We start from the raw sequence: 23,214 nt of genomic DNA, 5'->3' as shown, positions 1-23,214 counted from the left end.
TGAAAATTATAATAAAAATGAAGGTCATCGATGAGTTACAACAGATATTTCAAATGTAATGCAAATAAAATGGCATTTTTGCACTAAAGGAGATAATTTGGAGCTGTTTCAATGATATATATATATATATATATATATATAACTCGTCTAAACATCAACCCAACAATGTTAGATCTGTAAATTTGCTTTCGCAAATTTTTGGTTCTTCCCTCGCCGGGATTCGAACCCATGCTACTGTGATATCGTGACACCAAATCGCCTGCACTGCAGCCGTCCCGCTAGACCACACGACCACCTGGGCTCTCAAAAAAAAGAGCTTTCGGTGGCCATATGTTACCTTTCCACGTCAGTTTTTAATCTAGCGGCGTACTACAGTACATGATATATAAGGCATGAAGATGTTATTGTTACAGATCAGCTAAATTATCTATAGTAAAGGATCCTTCAAATTAATGTAAGATACAGTCACAGAAAATAATTATATTCATAAGTACGTCTGAGTCAGTGACAACCCTACAACAGATGTATCCATCGGATCGCCATCAATGATGGTGATACATGGCTGTGTACATAATGTATATACAACTCGTCTAAACATCAACCCAACAATGTTAGATCTGTAAATTTGCTTTCGCAAATTTTTGGTTCTTCCCTCGCCGGGATTCGAACCCATGCTACTGTGATATCGTGACACCAAATCGCCTGCACTGCAGCCGTCCCGCTAGACAACACGACAACCTGGGCTCTCAAAAAAAGAGCTTTCGGTGGCCATATGTTACCTTTCCACGTCAGTTTTTAATCTAGCGGCGTACTACAGTACATGATATATAAGGCATGAAGATGTTATTGTTACAGATCAGCTAAATTATCTATAGTAAAGGATCCTTCAAATTAATGTAAGATACAGTCACAGAAAATCATTATATTCATAAGTACGTCTGAGTCAGTGACAACCCTACAACAGATGTATCCATCGGATCGCCATCAATGATGGTGATACATGGCTGTGTACATAATGTATATACAACTCGTCTAAACATCAACCCAACAATGTTAGATCTGTAAATTTGCTTTCGCAAATTTTTGGTTCTTCCCTCGCCGGGATTCGAACCCATGCTACTGTGATATCGTGACACCAAATCGCCTGCACTGCAGCCGTCCCGCTAGACCACACGACCACCTGGGCTCTCAAAAAAAGAGCCTTCGGTGGCCATATGTTACCTTTCCACGTCAGTTTTTAATCTAGCGGCGTACTACAGTACATGATATATAAGGCATGAAGATGTTATTGTTACAGATCAGCTAAATTATCTATAGTAAAGGATCCTTCAAATTAATGTAAGATACAGTCACAGAAAATAATTATATTCATAAGTACGTCTGAGTCAGTGACAACCCTACAACAGATGTATCCATCGGATCGCCATCAATGATGGTGATACATGGCTGTGTACATAATGTATATACAACTCGTCTAAACATCAACCCAACAATGTTAGATCTGTAAATTTGCTTTCGCAAATTTTTGGTTCTTCCCTCGCCGGGATTCGAACCCATGCTACTGTGATATCGTGACACCAAATCGCCTGCACTGCAGCCGTCCCGCTAGACCACACGACCACCTGGGCTCTCAAAAAAAAGAGCTTTCGGTGGCCATATGTTACCTTTCCACGTCAGTTTTTAATCTAGCGGCGTACTACAGTACATGATATATAAGGCATGAAGATGTTATTGTTACAGATCAGCTAAATTATCTATAGTAAAGGATCCTTCAAATTAATGTAAGATACAGTCACAGAAAATAATTATATTCATAAGTACGTCTGAGTCAGTGACAACCCTACAACAGATGTATCCATCGGATCGCCATCAATGATGGTGATACATGGCTGTGTACATAATGTATATACAACTCGTCTAAACATCAACCCAACAATGTTAGATCTGTAAATTTGCTTTCGCAAATTTTTGGTTCTTCCCTCGCCGGGATTCGAACCCATGCTACTGTGATATCGTGACACCAAATCGCCTGCACTGCAGCCGTCCCGCTAGACAACACGACCACCTGGGCTCTCAAAAAAAGAGCTTTCGGTGGCCATATGTTACCTTTCCACGTCAGTTTTTAATCTAGCGGCGTACTACAGTACATGATATATAAGGCATGAAGATGTTATTGTTACAGATCAGCTAAATTATCTATAGTAAAGGATCCTTCAAATTAATGTAAGATACAGTCACAGAAAATCATTATATTCATAAGTACGTCTGAGTCAGTGACAACCCTACAACAGATGTATCCATCGGATCGCCATCAATGATGGTGATACATGGCTGTGTACATAATGTATATACAACTCGTCTAAACATCAACCCAACAATGTTAGATCTGTAAATTTGCTTTCGCAAATTTTTGGTTCTTCCCTCGCCGGGATTCGAACCCATGCTACTGTGATATCGTGACACCAAATCGCCTGCACTGCAGCCGTCCCGCTAGACCACACGACCACCTGGGCTCTCAAAAAAAGAGCTTTCGGTGGCCATATGTTACCTTTCCACGTCAGTTTTTAATCTAGCGGCGTACTACAGTACATGATATATAAGGCATGAAGATGTTATTGTTACAGATCAGCTAAATTATCTATAGTAAAGGATCCTTCAAATTAATGTAAGATACAGTCACAGAAAATAATTATATTCATAAGTACGTCTGAGTCAGTGACAACCCTACAACAGATGTATCCATCGGATCGCCATCAATGATGGTGATACATGGCTATGTACATAATGTATATACAACTCGTCTAAACATCAACCCAACAATGTTAGATCTGTAAATTTGCTTTCGCAAATTTTTGGTTCTTCCCTCGCCGGGATTCGAACCCATGCTACTGTGATATCGTGACACCAAATCGCCTGCACTGCAGCCGTCCCGCTAGATATTAAAATTCAGCCAACAAGAACAGTTTTTTTTTATGATTTTTGTACCATATGATAAAGTTACATCTAAAAAAGGTAATATATAAGATTTGTAATGAAAATAAATGTTATTTTTTTTTCTGAAATTTGTATACCCTCGAGCCTCCTTGAGTAATTCAATCGGTTGACTGTCTTGATCAATTGTTCTCCTGTAAGGTGTTTCGATCTACCTGTATACGTAATTAGTGATTTTTAGCTGTTTATCCATCAGGGCTTGAAAACTGTATCCTTTGGAATATAACACAAAAATCCTAAGGTTTAATCTATTATAATTGTAAAGGGAAGTGGCGGCGGCTAGAAAAACGATTTTTTTTTCAATGGCGGCGGCTAGAACAACAAAAAAATATTTTTACAATGGCGGCTAGAAAAAAACATTTTTTTTTTATAATGGCGGGTATCATTTGACGGTGGCGGAAGATAATCAACGATGGCGGTGAGCTTTTGACGTTGGCTTACAATATTTAACGATGCTTGGCTGACATCATTAAACAGGTCATGGTGATCCCTGAATATTGTAGTGAAATGGAAAATCTTGGGTTTTTGAGTGACTGTTGTGAAGGGTAACGATTGGGATCTACAGCTATAAGTTTGTGTGTAATTTTGTACTTAATTTTTACTCCATTGATGTTTCTCCGATTTTAAGTGTCTTTCATTTAAGATGGTCAATCATGGAAGGGACATTTAGTACGTTGTGTTATGGTGACGGCGCGTGCTAGCTGCCCTACCCAAGATAATACTTGCTTAGCAGTGATGTTCTTAAGATTGGTATCCCATGACATGTTGTTGGATAAAGTGATACCAAGATATTTTGATTTGTAGACAGATAAAAAAAAAATGGGGTCTTTTAGTACATATAGTTATGTTTGTGTAACTGTTAAATAGTTACAGTGAGTAAGTTGCATTTTCCCTGGTGGAATAAAAGAACCCAAGTACAAAAGAACTGAATTAAAAAAAACAAATCCATTTTTATGCTAATTATCAGAAAAGCACTGTTAAAAAAATATCATGATTGCCAATAAAAACATGAAAAATCTAATTTGAAAAATTTGTTAAGTGAAAAGAAATATTCAGTTTGGACTTACCATATTTTTCAAAATTTGAATATCTAAAAAGGAAAAAGGGAACAACTTGTGTCTGGTCACATTCACTTACTTTGTTTAATTAAGTAAGTTCTTTTTGTGTGATATAAGCCATCCATTCAATTGTGAAAACATTTATTAAAGTCATTAGAGTTCGGAAGAGGTGTACTAATCTATCCAATTTTCTGTTAGATACCAGATATGCAAAAGCCAAATACTAAAACCTGACTGTAAAATTTTAGACAGCACTCATAAATATTACATGTATTATTGACATAAACAACTAAAGACTGAACAACACAACCCAAACCAAAAATAAGGGTGATCGCAGGTGCTGTGACAGCAGGGTAATCAGATCCTGCTCCATTAGAGGTACCTGTTGTAAGTAGTTAAAAGCCTGGTGATAAATCTAATTTGGTAGATCACAATTAAAGACAAAAGGACGGTGATAAGGTTATAAAATTTGGAATACTATATCTATCATCATCTGTGAAAGATGGTCAACCAACGTTTGATGGCATAAGTTTTTTCAAAGTATAAATTCAAGTTAACCACTTTATTCTTGATTTGATATCTTCCTTGACGAGCAGTGACTCTTACAATAAAACTTATTCCCATTTTAATTCTATGATATTTTATTCTTTGTTACCTACAGAATCCCTCAGAACTCAGGAAAGGAATTTCATATGAGCCAAATCATGCAATATGTGCTCAAAACTTTGATATACTAAACCTTTCTGTTGGTAAGGTACAACAATCATTACTATTTTCAACAATATAAAAAAAGTCAATTTTGAGCTCAGTGAAAATTCGAAAGTGAATTTGATATGATCAATGGTAGCAACTTTTCTCAAAAGTCCCGAAGACGGAATAATCTGTGTATAGATCATTTTTATATTTTTTTTGATTTTTCTTCTTTTCCAGAGAAATGGGTTAAAATTCATTCGTGATGGCTACAAATTCTCCGAGAAGAGACAGGCCATCCGTGTCTTCTAGAAGCGACAGGTCATCTGGGTCTGCTAGAAGCGACAGGTCATCTGGGTCTGCTAGAAGCGACAGGTCATCAGTGTCTTACAAAAAGCCCGGTATAAAGTTTAATGTTAATGAATATAGGTTTTTGATAGTTCATGAAACTGATGGTATCTTTTAAAAAGAAACTAACTTTTATATCTATGGTTTAATATATATCTACTAGTAGATAGATAGTTGTTTAATGATAGTACTAAAATTAACTTGTCTAAATTGCTAATTAAAAAGAGGATAGCAGCCTTTATCTGTTAAGCTATTACCGCTCTTTGTTACATTGTTTGTATAAACACTGATCAAATGAAAAGTCGTCACACATTAACGATGGTAGTCTCTGCTGCACGCATTAAAGATGTTTTCGGTTAATATTTCGTCTTTGTGAGGTGTTATGGTTGAGAAATTACAACGAGGTTTTGATCCAGTTTGAATTTTTATGCACAACACATGCAAATAAAAAGTTATAGTATGGCTTCCAACGAGATTACTATCCATAAAGACCAAAATGACTACAATGTTAACAACTACTGGTCATGATACGACCTATAAAACGTATGCGGTATATTATAATTCTGGTTTGGCAAAAGGTAAAACAACTAGAGTACAGGAGTCGATTTCACAAAAAAACTGACGACTAAGAATTGTTCATGACTTACGATCAATCTTAGTCGTAAGTTTTTTTTATGAAATTGACCCCAGAACTCCACGAAAAAATCAAAATGGAAAGTCTTTTTTAAAATGACACAATCAAAAGCACAAATGCATCTAACGAATGGAAAACAACGATCATATATCTGACTTGGTACTGGCATTTCCTTATGTGAAAATTGGGGAATTCAATCTAGTGGTATAGCATACTAACCCTCTCGTTGTCTGCTACAAAATCAAAAAAGAGAATTACATGACCTGTTCTGTCTTCATGTTCATGGTCTATACAAATAGATTTTATTTCATTCTATTTGTGAGTTTTTTTGTTTTTTTTATCAGTAGATAACAATAATAAGATATCATACATAGTATTATGTATCTTATAATTTTTATACTATTCAATCTGAACTTTAAAAAAATCTAATGGGTTTGTTATTGTTTTTTTTTGTTTGTCATAGGTACACCACGAATGTCATCCTTAGTTGAAAATTTAATGGTCAAGAAATCACAGTCAGCAAAATCGAAAGTGGCAACACCTGTTACAAAGTATGTGTTATACAACTTTCTCCCATTACATATTGTTCCATTCATCTTTATTCAAGAATCACCGATTTTCTCTTTAGTTCACTGTTATCTTGTTACTTGATTTAAGTTGAATTTCAATTTGTTCTCGTCCTGGATATGCATGTCACTGGACGTAAAACAAAAAACAATAAATCAACATAGTTTTCTTATTTCCCGTCTTTCTGAAAGTTTGTTTACGTACTTTATATCCGTATAAATAAGAGGATGTGGTATGAGTGCCAATGAGACAGCTCTCCATTCAAGTAGCAATGTTTAAAACGTTAACAAATATAGGTTAAAATAAGGCCTTCGACACATAGTCTTGGCTCACACCAAACAGAAAGCCATGAAAGACCCCAAAATGACTAGTGTGAAACAAACTAAACAAAAAAAACCCAACAGTCTAATCTATGTAAAAAAAACACCCAGAGAAGATATGGTCTGAGGGCCAACAGCTGTCAATCCAAGTCGCAATATACAAAAAGTTCATAATCATAGTTCCAAGTATGGCCTGCAACACAAAACCTTAGTTTAGACCGAATATCAAGCTTATATTGACAAGTGTGAAATTATTCAAACAAAAAAGCAAGCAGTCTAATCAAATAAAATAAAAAGGGAAAAAGGGAAACTCCTATGACCCAAACCTTCAAACGACTTCCACTGAACACCCGGCTCTTTACTCAAAACAGTTGCATACAAATGCACCGGGTTTTAACGTTTTAACTGGCGTAATCTTTCACCCTAAACTGGGACAGACGTATAACATTACAACATTAAAAAACAGACTATGAAATATCAATCTTAATTGTCTAAATATTGCGCTGAGTTGTGTCTCATCCTGATAGGGTGTTGATCTGGCATGTAGGAGGTTAAAGATGTTATCCTTGACTGTGACTTTTTGGGAAGTTTGCTTGTCATGATTGGAATTTTTGTCAGATTTACAGAATCCTCTGGTGATATCCATTCGAAAGCCTTAAACTGTTTTGCTCATTGACCTCCATTTTTCTTTTTATAAATCTTCACATGTATGATTATAAGCCATCTGTAAAAGTCTCATAAAATCTTTGTTATTTAATAATAGGTTTTGAGAACTTAAACATGTCAATGATAAAGCTATAAAAAATGAAGAGGGATAATTTTACTGCCTAAATTACAATGGCTAATATCTCGAAAACAAGCACATTGACCTATATATTTATATTTTGCTTTTATAAACTAGTGTTCCGAAAGGCTTGTTATTTTGAAACTGAGTATTGAACTTCCTTTAAAACTTTTTGATACTTCCCTCAACATACTTTTTTTAGATTTTGGTGAAGAATAATGTGCTTTGTTGTGCTACCATTTCTCCTGCCAAACTATAATCTCTTAAGATAATAAGTTTGAAGATCTTGCACAGTCTGTCCATTTGTCATGTAAAAAGGCAGAATATGTATTGAAATCACATTAACATGGTCTGATCCTTGTCTCTAGCTTAAGAACATATGGAACGAGTTTCTTGTAATTTTGATATTATAAAAATTATTGAACAGATCCATGCATATATACTCAACTGTATAATAATTTATAGATTTACAATGAATCTTTATTATCGAAAACTACTTTTCCATTCTGTGACTGTTCCTTCCAAGCTGTATAACTGTCACATGTGTTACCAAAATTTACCGGATCGTGACAATACATTTGATAAACAATCAACACACATCACATGGATGATGGAGCACGTAACAAAAAAGTATTTGTTTATACTTACCCTGTCTTCCCATTTGTCCATTTAACTTCCCTGAACTTGTTGTTTAATAGTTTTACTTAAGAATGAATCATAATTATTTACATTTTAGTACACATATCTTTACATTTTTTCAACATGGTATTCCCATCGCACTTGTGCTGTGCTATTATGGAAGTTCACCGATACTGGAATATATTGGCGAATTATACTTCTTCGGTATTCAAAGTCAAAAGTCTTTAATGAGAAGAAAGAATATGTTCATTTTTTTTAATACTATAGTGACATATCAGTGTTCATTTACAGTGTAATCAGTTATAGCTTTGTGATTTATGACACCAAGCTTAATCTGGTAAATCCATATAATATGACATTATTTCAGTTATTTTGTGGTGTTTTTTTTCTGTGCGACGAACACTTAGTTCTTTAGATTATCGTCCTTCCCATCGCCTATCACACCCTGCTCAGTCGCTCCGTAATTCTTGTTTCTCAGCTTTGATAAAAGAACAGACATTATCAATGACGTCACAATGTCTGAGGAGAAGTTTTTAGCGACGTCACACTGTGTGAGGAGACTTTTTCAAACTTGTTTTTGTCAAGGCTCAAACTGTTTTCGAGAGGGATGAAAGACCAGGAATAGAACAATGAGCAAATAATCGGGTTTCTTCGTATAGATATCTTTAAATGTGAATTATTTTTGCTCCTTCGCTACGCTCATTCGCCAAACAGGTTCACATTGTGGCTTGCGGCTGATATTTGTCGATAATTATCATTGTGTAGAAATCCCAATGAACTGTACATATCATGCACATATAGGTAATTTCCCTCACATTAAATGAACAAGATAAATTGATATGAATTCCTTCCTGTACATCTTGAATTTACCCTGTATATTGTATTGTGTTTATCTTGCTATTTATTCTATTTTATCAATATAAAGATTGAATATTTATCTCTTGCAGAAATGTACAGCGGACAATAAGTAGAGAAGAAAGTTAGTTCCTTTATATTTCTGAAAGCATTGTGTTGTATATACATCATTTCGAAATGCAACGTTTTTCATAATAAACAGACAAATCTATTGTAAATATTCATTTGGTTGCATTCAAATTACATTGCTATGAGACAACTCTCAACTAGAGACCATTAGGCCATGGTATCGTAATGAGCATAGCCCATACAGAATAGTCAGCTAGGAAAGGACCCTTGAAACCTAAGGTTTTTAAATTAATGCAAAAATGTTAGTCCAAAAAGGTTTTGCTCATAAGAGAAATACGAATAGGAAGGCATCTAACAAAAACGAAGAGTGGATGTTCACCGCTAATTAAACATCCGCAGTAAAAGACGTAGGGTTAAGATCCGAAAATACTTGCAGTTACTGACAGCTAGTTCAAAGCCATTAACAACTTATGCAAAACCAATCATGCATCTAAGACGACCGAAATATAAAAAAGAAGATTTGGTATGATTGTCAATGAGACAACTGTCAACAAGAGTTCAAACATGACACAGACATTTACAACTATAGGTCACCGTACGTTCATTGGGGGTGTTCATAATCAGCTTTTCGTTGGCCCAAAAATACACTTCATGTAGAGAAACTTTAGTCAATAATCTTAATTGGATTTCTTCCAATTTTTTTTTAATATTACAGCTGTCACGAGTGGAGAAATATCGTGGAACACTTGTTGCAGTGATGGAATCTTTAAATTAATATAAATACAATGAATTTTTGGCAGGTAGAATAATGGAAGAACAGACAAAGAAAGCTGAAGCTACGTTTGAGAGGTTATTAGAAGGATGCTTGGATGATTTACCTAACTTACCTCACTCTACAGTTAGGATATTTATGAGCTCTACCTTTTCTGGTATTTATCACATTATTCATTGTTATTGTAGCCAATTTAAAGAGGTAGTAGTAATAGAAGAATTATATTTGTCGAACCTTTCATCTCCCATAACCAAAATGACGTTGACCTATAGTTGTTAATTTCTGTTTCATTTTGGTCACTTGTGGAGAGTTGTCTCATTGGCAATCATACTGCATCATCTTTTTTTATATTATATCTATAAGCTTTTCTCATTTTTTAACTCACCTGGCCCGAAGGGCCAAGTGAGCTTTTCCCATTACTTTGCGTCCGGCGTCCGTCGTCGTCCGTCGTCGTCCGTCGTCGTTAACTTTTACAAAAATCTTCTCCTCTGAAAGTACTGGGCCAAATTAAACCAAACTTGACCACAACCATCATTAGGGTATCTAGTTTAAAAATTGTGTCCGGTGACCCGGTCAATTATCCAAGATGGCCGGCATGGCTAAAAATAGAACATAGGGGTAAAATGCAGTTTTTGGCTTATAACTCAAAAACCAAAGCATTTAGAGCAAATCTGATATTGAGTAAAATTGTTTATCAGGTCAAGATCTAACTGTTGTAAAAAATTCAGATGAATCGAACAACCCGTTGTTGGGCTGCTGCCCCTGAATTGGTAATTATAAGGAAATTTTGCTGTTTTTGGTTATTATCTTGAATAATATTATAGATAAAGATAAACTATAAAAGGCAAAAATGTTCAACAAAGTGAGATTTAGAAATAAGTCAATATGACCAAAATGGTCAGTTGACCCCTTTAGGAGATATTGCCCTTTTTAGTAAATTTTTAACCAAATTTTCGTAAATCTTGGTAATCTTTTACAAAAATCTTCTCCTCTGAAACTACTGAGCCAAATTAAACCAAACTTGCCCACAATCACCATTGGGGTATGTAGTTTACAAATTTGTGTCCGGTGACCTGGTCAACCAACCAAGATGCCTGCCATGGATAAAAATGCAGTTTTTGGCTTATAACTCAAAAACCAAAGCATTAAGAGCATATATTTCAGGGAGTTAAATTGTTTATCAGGTCAAGATCTATCTGCCTTGAAAGTTGCAGAGGAATCGAACAATTCGTTGTTGGGTTGCTGACTCTGAATTGGTATTTTTTTTTATAAGTTATAGCCGTCTTAATTTTAGATTTTTAATGTTAGAACTAATTAGAGAATTAATTGCATGATTTAACACTACAAAAATGAGAATGCATGACATCCCAAAGATTCAAAAACAAAAAAATCACATTACATTTTAGTAAGTCTGCCATAGGCGGGTGCATGTATACTATTTGTTGGGTCATTATGAACATGCTTTCTATTAGATGTAGAAAATGGCTGCCAGAGTAAAAATCATTGGTCATCTCAAAAATCACAAGGTACATTTAAAACATGAATTATAGATCAGACTTTTCTTGTATTTCTCTTTAAATCATGTAAATACAAAGCAAACTTAAAGGAAGGAGACTGGCTGTGTTTTGATTTTACAAATACTTTTCTTCTGGTTTAGGTTATATTTGTTATGTTAATAATTCAGATATGAGAGCTGAAAGAAATGCCATCGTCAGAGAGGTCATTCCAATCCTAGAGGAGTATTGTGCAAAATATGACCTTGACTTTCAGATGGTAGATATGCGCTGGGGTGTAACAGAAGATAGTATAAATGACCATAGTGTGGGGAAAATATGTTTGCTAGAAGTTGAAAATTGTCAAAACCTTTCTTTAGGACCTAATTTCATTGTAAGTTGAAGACATTCAATCAATACTGTTCTACTCATGTTTTAAAACGTATTTACTCTAATGTACTAAAAAAAATTCCAAAAGTTATCGGGTTTGATGATAGTAGATACTCAAATTATTTGAATATTGGTGGTTGAATTGCCTTTAAGATTTTTCGGTCTTGTTTGCGCGTCACTGATGAATCTTTTGTAGACGAAACGCGCGTCTGGCGTATATACTAAATTTAGTCCTGGTATCTATGATGAGTTTATTTACAACCGCTGGGTCGATGCCACTGCTGGTGGAGATTTATTTCCCCGAGGGTATCACAAGCCCATTAGTCAGCACTTTTTGTGCTGACATTAATTGTCATTGATATGGATATATTTAATAATTTACTGTTTACAAAATTTTGGTATGTTTTGAAATACTAAGGCTTTTCTACCTCAGGCATATATTACCTTAGCTGTATTTAGCAAAACTGTTAGGAACTTTGGTTTTCAATGCTCTTCAACTTAGTGCTTTATTTTGCCAGTTTAACGTTTTTGGATTCGATCGTCACTGATGAGTCTTTTGTAGACGAAACGCGCGTCTGGCGTATATACTAAATATAATCTATGATGAGTTTATTTGCAATGAATGAACTTGGACCTTTACCATTTGATATTTAATATCATTTTTTTCATTTCACTAGTAGTCAATATTTTATTTACAAATACATTTGTTATATTACAGCAGTATTTACTTTATGATATCTACCGAATAATGACAAAACGGGAGATACTGACTGAACATTTAAAAAATAACAAAACTAACATTTTTTACCCAAAAAAAATCAATAACCGCATTTTATCAACACGTAATGAACGAAAATATATATCATTCCTAAATGCTTGCAACTGAAATTGTGACTTCCGTATTTATCATACCAGGAGACGGGTAGTAGCTCATTTTTTAAATCATAGATATGCTTAAGGTAGATCCCGACACGAAGGGAAATAACCCAATTACGACTGGTTCCCTATATTTACGCGCAAATATGACGATTAGAAATCGGAAACCTGGGAACAGTCATAGTGCCGATTGGTAACAAATAAACAACAACGATGGCTCGTTTCTGGAAGAACGGGAAACTAAATAAAAAGCTCTAGAAATGCAAGAAATTATAGGCAAATCTGACATTCAATGTAACAGACAGATAATCATGAACTTCCACTTTCTTTGTAAACATTTGTTTTAGAAATTGTTAAGAGAAAAATAGAGATACCAAAGTTTAAACTAAGCTCAACCATTTAACTGTACAGTTAAACATAGAAACGGAATTGATCTTTATCAACCTGTTTTTATTGATATCACAACTAATTTATTATATACTTTCCTACATGTTAAATCAATTTTGAATTTTGAATTTATTGTTTGCACGTTGTTTTTTTATTTTATTGTTATATTTTAGTTTATATCAGGTGACAGATATGGATTTAGACCAATCCCAGTAGAAATTGATAAGGAAGAATTTGATACTTTAAAGAAACTAGCCAAGAAAAACTCTTTATCTGATACCAAACTATTGGATATTTGGTATTTATTAGATAAAAATGCTATACCACCACGGTACATTTTACAGGTATTATGCTTTGATCAATATGTATTCATATGTATCTTCAGCTTTAAAACAAACATCACGTTACAGTTTCAAATGTGGCTGGTGCTGGTAAAATGTTTTTCCTTGACCGTAGTACTGATATAAAGTGGTGCGATACTTTATGAACTGATGTTGATTATTTTGATTTAAACTTATCTAGTCAACTTCATTTTATTTTCTGAAATTGACAAAAACGGGTCTATTGGTGTAATAATGAATAGAAATATATACAGTTATATGTGTATGTAAGATAAATCAAATACCATTTATTGGGGTTAAGTGTAAATGTTCTTTTTGAATGTTAGATAGAAGAAAAACATGCACAGCAACAAAACCTGATATTCAAGTTGTTCTCTTTAAAGCCATTTTAAGACAATCAAAAAAATACAGTGAGTGACTTTATATGTACTATTTCTTCTAACTCTGCCATAATCCTTGAAAATGTTTTGATTTGTAACTCTTTCAGCCAATCATATCACAGTTTATTTGTTCGTACTATGCCAAAACCTTGTAACGTTTAATATCAATTATTTCAGCCAATCAGATCACAGTTTAAACACTTTGGAGATCACTCTGGTGGATGTGATGAACAAAGAGCTCAAGATAACACGGGTTGGTCGGAAACCTTTAAATCTCTACAGACAGTGTTAAGGAAAGCAGCAACACTAGCCTGTAAAGCTAAACAACTCAGCAAGGACAAACTTCACACATACTTTTATTCAGGTTGGAATCCTTTTAGAAAAACAAAATGAAAAACAAACTTCAATTAAGGTTTCATTATGTCAACTAAATTATTTCAGAACATTGAAATACCATGCATTTATACCAAAATGTTGTCTCTAGAATGTTTTGAGGACTGATAAATATTTGATTGAGTGTGGAGGACTGGAGGCATTTAAATGATTATATATTTTATGCCTTCTAAAAGTACTTCTCCCCATGTCCTTTATATGTAGATATATAAAGATAAAAGACTACTTAATAAAAAGCAATTTAAAAAGGGACGAACGATGCCAGAGGGACAGTAACACTCATAGATCGAAAATAAACTGACAACGCCATGGCTAACAACAATAAGACAAACAGACAAATAATAATACAAAGGACACAAGATAAAAAACTAAAGACTAAGCAACACGATCCCGACCAAAAAATGAGGGTGATCACTGGAAGGTTAAGCCGATTCTGCTCCTCAGGTGGCACAAGTCGTGCTGCTTAAAATACATTTGGCATAGCCCTTTTCGATTTTTATTTTCTTGAAGGCTTAATAGGAATGATACAGGACGACATAAACATTTTCTAACTTAACTATAAATTCTCATATGACGAGATTCTTTCGCTTTGTGAACAAACGCATGCTCTAAATCCAATACAATTTATTGCACATGCGTATATTGACTTTCTCAGAATAATGAATTTAATCAAATTATAATGCACTTAATATATGTCTTTAGCTTTAAAACACTTTCAAATTCTTAAAAGGTGCACATGATGTTACCAATTCATTTATTATGATTGTACATGTACTGTGTTGCAGTTTGGAATTGACATATACAACTGTTCATGCTGGCTGTTCAAACTCCTTTCTCTGCAACATCACAGTGCCAGCCGTTTGCTTCTTTACAAACAAAAAGAGAGGTTCATGGAAGAGCCCCAACAAACGCTTTTACACTTATACTTATCGTATATAGAAATTACCTTAATTGTCCTATTCAGAATCTTTAGACATTACATATAATGTAACTTTTTTGTCTTACATGTAACTATATTGATGTTCCCTTATACGTCTTAGTTTAATTTGCACTTTCAAATAATCGTACAAAATTTATCTTTGTATCAAAAAAGAAATACAACTAATGGAAGTTTTTAGCGACCTTGACTGGCTATACAGTCATATAAAAAGAAATATCTCGCATGAGTCTCGTTTTATCCTGTCCAGAACTATAGAAAAATATTCACATAACATTTCATTGCATATAAGAAAATAACCATTACTGTAAGTTAACCAGTCAAATTTCCCCCTATCTTAACCTGTGTACCAGCATTAATAAACATGTAAACTCAAGTTTCCAAAATATTCTATAGAAACCCTCAATAAAAAAGTTATGGTGTTTTGAAATACCGAAGATATAATATGTTTATGACCCAGAAATATTTTACTGCAATGAAATGTAGGATTAATAACTTACAACTGTCAAATTCAAGGGAATGTTTTTTTTGCGACCTGTTTTCGTATGCTACCGGATGTGACGTACTATGATTTGGTGAGATTACAACTAAACACCGAAAAATTAAAACGTTTACATACAGTATAGACATATGTCTATAATTAGATGAAGACCTTATAGAGATCCCTATATTATGTGTTCTATGTTATTATTGCTGTTGAATTCAAGTGGATACTGCATTTCCATTAATACATATTTCATAAATGTAATGGAACCAGAAACGAAAGGTTTCAACCTTACTCAGCAGTAATAATGATGTCCATTGCGAAAGTTTTGCATGGAATTTTAGTCTGTTACAACCCAAGCCTTCTTTAATTCAAGATTCCCCATTTCCATTCTCAATTTTATTTTGTCAGACATTCTATATTTTACTCTGTTTAATGATAAAGAGACTCAGCAGTTGCAGATGTGACTCAGGGCGCTGTGTATTTTAGTTATTAACTTAATACAATTTGTTTTAAAGTTACTGAGATTGAAGTCACTAAAGGTATTTTGACTGCCAAAGAACCCAATCTCCATACCAGAATCTATCAGAGAGACTTACATGGCTTGGATATCACAGATGACACAATTAAAAAATACGTTGACACTACAATGGAAAATGGAAAGGTACTTATATTATTGGAACACTATCAATACTTTTGTAGGATAAAAGATGATCATAATGGTGATGGATGACGGCTTAACGTCAAGTGGCATATTGATTTGCATATTCAGGACGATAAAATGTAAATTTAATATGAGTATTAATCCTGCTTTGTACTTTACCGACATGTATAACCAAATTTTAAACGTGCTAGAACACAAGGTAACAGTCCGCAGGCAGACATATCTAGTTATCCAGACAAATGATTATTAATCCTAGTCGACCAGTCTTTGCTCTTACTCCCTAATGCTACATGGTCAGCGGAGAAATGGCAAATATCAATTTAAAATCAAACTCACGACCTCTCACACTTGAGGTAAATACGCTAACTTGAGACTACACAGGAAGTGACAATAAAAAGATATTGGCAACTTCATGTATATAACCATTACAGAAAATTAATAGATCTACAAGCCACTAAAATTGTAACCATCCTTTTACCTAATGACAAAACTTAAATTAAAAACTGTTTTATAAACATTGTATTAATTTAAGAATTTCATAAAAAAAAATGCAGACTTTTTGTTATAAATAACAAATAATTATATTATTTCCAATATAAAATTTATACTCTTGTTCCTTTTGCAACAAAGGTAATACATGCATAGACTAATCAGATATCTGTCATGTATATAACTCTCAGAAACGTGTTCAAATAATATTTATTACGATGTTAAAACATTTTCCAACTTGTTATGAACACATTGTACTATATCTGAAAACTCTACTTTAAGTTGGTATTTGATGACGACGCAAGGTTGCTAAGAGAGAAAATAAGAAAACAAATTCCATCTGCTTTGAAGAAATCTGGTCGAATCCATCAGTATCAAGTTAAATGGCATATTGGTGGAATTAATCCTGAAAAACATGTGGAGCAACGTGATTATATCAGGAATCTTTGTGACGATCTTATCAAGGACATTTGTGAACTTATTGATCAGGCCAGAGAAGACCAAAAAGATCTGATAAAAACAGAATATTACACAGACTATCAAGAAGTTCTTCACCATCAGCACTTTTGTAAACTCAAATGCGAAATTTTCTGTGGTAGGAAAGATATTTTACAACAGGCAAAAGAATATATTCTGAAAGACATGTCCAGAATGCCACTTATTCTACATGCTCCTTCCGGTGCTGGAAAAACATCTGTTATGTCCAAAATTTTGCAGAATCTCCCAGTGTGGTATAAAAAGGAGCCTTACGTTGGAATTATAAGATTTTTAGGCACATCTCCTTATAGTTTGAACATATATGATGTACTATATGGAGTTTGTGGACAACTTGCTGACTGTGCAAAACTTAGGATGGAGCCAGTAGGGTACAGCAATATGAAAAATATAGTCGAATACATGCCAAAATTCTTTCGTCAAGTTTCAGCGAAAGTGAAAAAGCCAATTGTTATTTTGCTGGACTCTCTAGATCAGCTTTCAGCAAAAGATGATTCTTACTTGTTAAAATGGCTACCTAAATCGCTCCCACCAAAGATGAGAATGATTGTATCAACACTACCTAGAGAACATAAAATTTTGGACACATTACAGAAACTGATTCCAGATGCTACAAATTTTATAGAAGTTCCATCTCTGCCAGATGATACATGCTTTGAGATAATCGACGAATATCTAGCAAAAAAGAAGAGAACTGTTACACAAACTCAGAAAAACAAGCTTGTCAGAGCGTTCAGAGAATGCCCAGGTCCATTATTTCTCAAACTAATTCTCGATGAGGCTGTTAAATGGAACTCATACACAACAATTATTGGGGTAATTTTAAAAGATTCAGTACAAGGAGCCATAAACTTGCTGTTTGAAAACATGGAAAAGAAATTTGGGCAAGTTCTAATCAGCCATGCTCTAGGTTACATAACAGTTGCTGAATATGGAATTTCTGATCCTGAATGGGAGGACGTGTTATCCTGTGATGATGAAGTATTAGATGATATATACCGCTATCATGACCCCCCTGTCAATGGCATTGTACAAATGCCGCCAGTACTGTTAGCAAGGATAAGATATGATCTTAAAGAATATATTGTTGAGAGACGATCATTTGGTAAAACAACATTAAATTGGTATCATAGGCAGTTTACTGAGACAGCTCATGAAAGATATGCAACTGGCAATGCAGGCAACACATTACATAAGGTATTGGCACAATATTTTATTGCCAATAATGGTATAAAAAGGGACATAAAACTTCACAGACGAAGACTAACAATTGCGAAAGCAGATAGACAAGTCATAAAACAACCTCTTGTTGTGAACAACAAACGAAAACTGATAGCTGTTCCACATCACATTACCCGTGCAGGGGATCAGATAGATCCTTCAATTGCCAAGTCAAAATGCTTTTGTAATTTGAATTTCCTCACAGTGAGAATACAATCATTGCCATTATCAACCTTGGTGGACGACATGACAGAATATGTAGACAAAACAAAGGATAAAGAGGTGGCTCTCTTAAGAAAATTCTTTCTTGCCTCAAAAACAGGAAATGACAGCAGAACAAACCTTTCAATCAATCTACTGTCGCATTTACATGTAAAGGAGAGTCAGAAATATCTAATGGAATTACTACTGCAAGCTAAGGATACAGTATATGCTAGTAAGTCTCCATTACTTATACCAGTATTTCCATATCTGGAACCGATTAAAGATGCTTCGTCAGCTCTTTTGAAGATTTATGATGATGTTGTTGATATCATTTCAAGTGGTTCAGAATCAGTTTTGATGACACTTGCGAAAGAGGCAGATGACGATCAAAAAGGGTACCTTGTTTTTGATTCAATTAGCAATGATGTCAACCAAATAAGCCATGACAAAGGATTTAAGCCAGTAATGTTACCCATCTTGGATCATTCCGCGAAAAGAATTATAAACATATGCAGAGACAGCTTTCAGATTTTCCATTTAAACAATCACGTTACTAACATGAAGAAGTTTTCCGACATTTTTGAAGATCTAGGAAAAAAGATGTACCCTACAATGAGTTGTCTAAGTACCGATTTCTTATATTTGACCATTTTATTTAGCAATGGAGATGTTGTAATAATGGATACAGACAGCTTCCAGAAAGTTGACTTCATCACATTGAGAGAACACGCAAATGATGTTTCCAACATTATTACTACAAGAAGTGACAATTTAAAGATTATTTTCACTATTGCAAGTGAAAATGAATATGAAAAAGACGGCGTTGTTAAAATCCATGTTGTTGGTGCTGCAGAAAATGGAAAAATAGTGAAAACGAATCATACTTTTACCAGAGGTCTTGCTGCAGTTGGTTTTAATGAGAACTTGCTTGTAGCAATTGGTGATAGAGAATCAGATGATACTTTGACAGTTGTTAACCTAGATGAGGTCAGGATTTCTATCACACGTAAATGGTCTTCTAAAGTAATGCAGCTGTCTGTAGCACAATACCATGCACTGGCTGCCATTTGGTTGGAACAAGGCTACGTAGCTGTGTTCGACATTTCTAATGGAGAGGTTGTCCAACAGTTAAATATAGATAATTATGTAACAAGCTTTGGAGTGAGCTGGGAATATGATTTAATCGTAATAGGTGACAACCAAGGGCAATTAATAATGTACGAAGCACAGACAGGGAAACACTTCGAGGATTTCAAGGCAGAAAATAATGAAATCGTTAAAGTGGCAATACTTGAAGATCAAGTTGTTACAGTAAGCAAAAGAAAATCAGCAAAGGTTTGGGTGCTAAGAACATTACTAAATACTGATGCTACTGAATCATCTAGAACAGATGTCAATGAAGAAGGTTCTGAAAAGCTGGGACATAAGGATATTATTAGTTTTGACGTTGACCTGAAAGGACGCTGCATCATAACTTCATCAGACGACAACAGTTTGAGAATCTGGTCAATGGATAGTTTTCAGCTAAAAAAGAAGATTTACATTGGAATCACTGGCCATAAAGTATCAACAGCAGTTAATTCAATTTGTATTGTTTTCGACAATCAAGCCCAAACATTAAAAGTGTTTAATTTCGAAGAAGGAGATGAGGAAAAAAGCTTACGAGCTAGACCCGTTTTAAGTTTCTGCCTGGGAGAAGATAATAAGACATTATGTATCCTTATAACTGACGAAAACAATCAATTTATTGAAATACTAGATCTCGTTCGTCTAAAGTCTACAAAAACCATTCCGTTGAAGCAGGAGCTGACTTATGAAAGTATAGATCTGTCTATAAATAAATCAGAACGCTATCTTATCCTTAGAATTACAATTCTTGAAAAAGAATGTGCCAATATCCGAGCCTTATGTCTTAGGCAAAGTGGAGGATTTTTTCCACAGTCTCATAAACACAAGTTTTTTGCTATAGACAAATTGCACGCTACAGGAGAACTTATACCATGTACTCGAGTTCTCACGAAAATTCCACATCTAGGAGAAGTTGTCTGCCCATATCAAGGAAATATCATGATGGTCACAACTGGTGACAAGGTTATGTTTTGGGATATTAGTACTGGCAACTGTGAACAAATAAAAACAAGAGGAGAAAAAAAAGGATTTGTCATGTTTATGCATCGATCAGACCACAAAGGTAAAATTCTAGCAATGGAACAAAGTAACGATGGAAATTATGTAGCTATAGGATATGAAGATGGTTATATGATTGTATGGGATGCCAATACTGGCTACCCAGTGGGGAGACAAGAACAAAAGAAAATGCACAAAGCTTCGGTAAGATTATTTAAAACCTTTTTTGGTTCAACTGCTATCAATGTAACAAGAGCAAGAAATATTGTTTTCCATTTTGATTGACATCTTCATTGTTGTGTTTGTTGTTAGCTTTCGTTAGCTGGTAAAGTCAATTCTAATATATGTAAGTTTTCAATGATTTGATTCATATATATATTATACACAATGCATTTTATATTCAGAAATTAATTCAATCTGTTTTAAAACTATTTAAAATGTGAAACAGAAAGTGTTGCTAGTAATATTGTTCTATGACATGCAAATTCAGAATTTTAGTGGATACCAATTTGTGTTGATATATGTTGTAGAATATGCTGCATTAGCACCTTTTTCAATTTACTGACCACAAAGAATTTATGGTTTACTCATTCTTGCCCAAAAAAAACAAAGAAAAATAAAAAGTATTGTAGCATTTTGAAGACAATTTTGGCTTCCAAGTAAATAGTGTCTCTGACCTACATTTCCTACTTCATTTTAGTTTTACATCGCAGCATCTTTGACTAAAAGGTAACTAAGAACAGTGTTGGACTCATGTTGTCTAAAATTGATTAGGATGTATATTTGAGTAGGTATGGTAAGCATCTATCTCTAATGACATACTGGCCATGCTGTATTGACTTTGAATTACAATTGCAAATTAATTTATTAATCCGTATGTTATTGTTTTTTTTCTGTAATTCAATAATTGAACATATAGTTCAACAAAGGAATAACTAGAAATGATCTATTACCTGTGTTATTCAGTGAAGCTTTATAATCGACTATGTGTAGTATTTATATATCTATCCATCTGATGAGTAAAACCTTTTTGAAATGATTTGTATAGTTCGTTCTTGTGTTGTACTGTTTCACCACTGTCCCAGGTTAAGTGAAGGATTGGGATCTCGCTAGCATGTTTAACCACTCCACATTCTGCATAAATGTACCTGTCCCAAGTCAAGAGCCTTTAATCAGTTTTTTTTTTTATTATGTGTTACGTATATGTTCTTCGTTCATTTTTTTGTTGTTTAAATTAGGCCGTTATTTTTCTCGTTTGAATTGTTTTACATTGTCATTTCGGGTTCTTTTATTACTGACTATGCGACATTGGTTTAGCTAATTGTTGAAAGCCGTCCGGTGACCTATAGTTGTTAATGTTTGTGTCAGTTGGTGTCTTGTGGAGAGTTGTCTCGTTGGCTATCATACCACATCTTCTTTTTTTATCAATATTTAAGCGATGTTTTTATTAATAATAAAAATGAATTGTTGATACGCATTACCTTGAGTTATACCATTCACGTGTTAAACTTGGTATCAGCAGTCTAATAATAATATTCTTGTTTATATAAATAAACAGATTAACATCTTAGCCATCAGAAATGCAAACAATAATTTCCAGGACATTTTTTCTTTTATTTCTAATATTCAAAATATGTGACTTTATTTATATCAGAACATATATCACCCATCTGAAAGGGAATAATTTCATAATATAAAAGAAGTGCACTATTTTGTTTGTAGGTGGTTACCATAACAATATCACCAGACAGTAAATGGGTTGCATCTAGGTGTCTTAATAACATGCTGATATTTTGGGACATCACTACTGGAATAGACGTCATACAACTGAAGATCCCATCTGATATCCAACAGATGAAGTTCACAGCTGATTCTAAGCATCTTGTTATCAGGATAGGAGTTCAGGCTACTAGAATTTTAATGTACAAACTTCATCCCGGTCAACAGTAGAAAAGTTTAAACAACGGGTGCCACATGTGGACCAGGATCTGCTTACCCTTACGGAGCACCTGAGATCCCCCCACGTTTTTGGTGGGGTTTGTGTTACTTAGTCTTACATTTTATATGATGTGCCTTGCGTACCCTTATTTGTCTGCTTATCCTGATTTTTTTTAGATGTGGCGTTGTCAGTTTATTTTCGATCGAGGAGTTTTAATGTCCCTCTGGAATATTCCCCCCTTTTACATTGGCAACGTATAATTGTTCCGCCTAAAAAAAAAATAACACGAGAATCTTTGTTATAAACAAACGTCATAATATCTGTTTCTGTTTGAAAAAATAATTTTTACCATTCATTCAGTTAGGAAAAATATAAATTTCACTGAAAATAATATTCCAGAATATATTTTTCCATTTGGAACTTATATTTTAGAGGAAAACATGCTTATTTTGTTTTTGAATACTCTACAATTCATAAACTTTAAACAAACAGTTGTATGATTTTGATATTTTCCATAGAGGGAACTTAAAACTGATTCAAAGGCTGATATATAAGGATTTCATTAAGGGGAGGTAACTATAGGGTACTGTAAAAAAAAAGGTTTAAAATATGCAGAATCTTTTGGAATATCACGTCTAGTATTCGACATTTTTGTAGCCGCAGGTTA

General features: G+C 34.1%; 1 protein-coding gene across 1 annotated transcript; it reads left to right on the top strand.

Annotated features, from left to right (window-relative positions):
- The first annotated feature begins 5,107 nt into the window (after positions 1-5,107).
- Positions 5,108-22,564, top strand: LOC134692415 (uncharacterized). Its single transcript, XM_063552866.1, has 10 exons — positions 5,108-5,140; positions 6,185-6,272; positions 8,979-9,010; positions 9,756-9,884; positions 11,412-11,614; positions 13,047-13,217; positions 13,772-13,958; positions 15,927-16,072; positions 16,844-20,812; positions 22,331-22,564. Exons 2-10 carry the CDS (start codon positions 6,196-6,198, stop codon positions 22,556-22,558), a joined length of 5,142 nt encoding a protein of 1,713 aa, XP_063408936.1. The 5' UTR covers positions 5,108-5,140; positions 6,185-6,195; the 3' UTR covers positions 22,559-22,564.
- Positions 22,565-23,214: the final 650 nt, after the last annotated feature.

The sequence above is a fragment of the Mytilus trossulus genome, chromosome 12, assembly GCF_036588685.1.
Source record: "Mytilus trossulus isolate FHL-02 chromosome 12, PNRI_Mtr1.1.1.hap1, whole genome shotgun sequence".
Lineage (NCBI taxonomy): Eukaryota > Metazoa > Mollusca > Bivalvia > Mytilida > Mytilidae > Mytilus > Mytilus trossulus.
The sequence above is the reverse complement of the archived record's forward strand: the minus strand, read 5'-3'. Positions and strand labels throughout refer to the sequence as shown.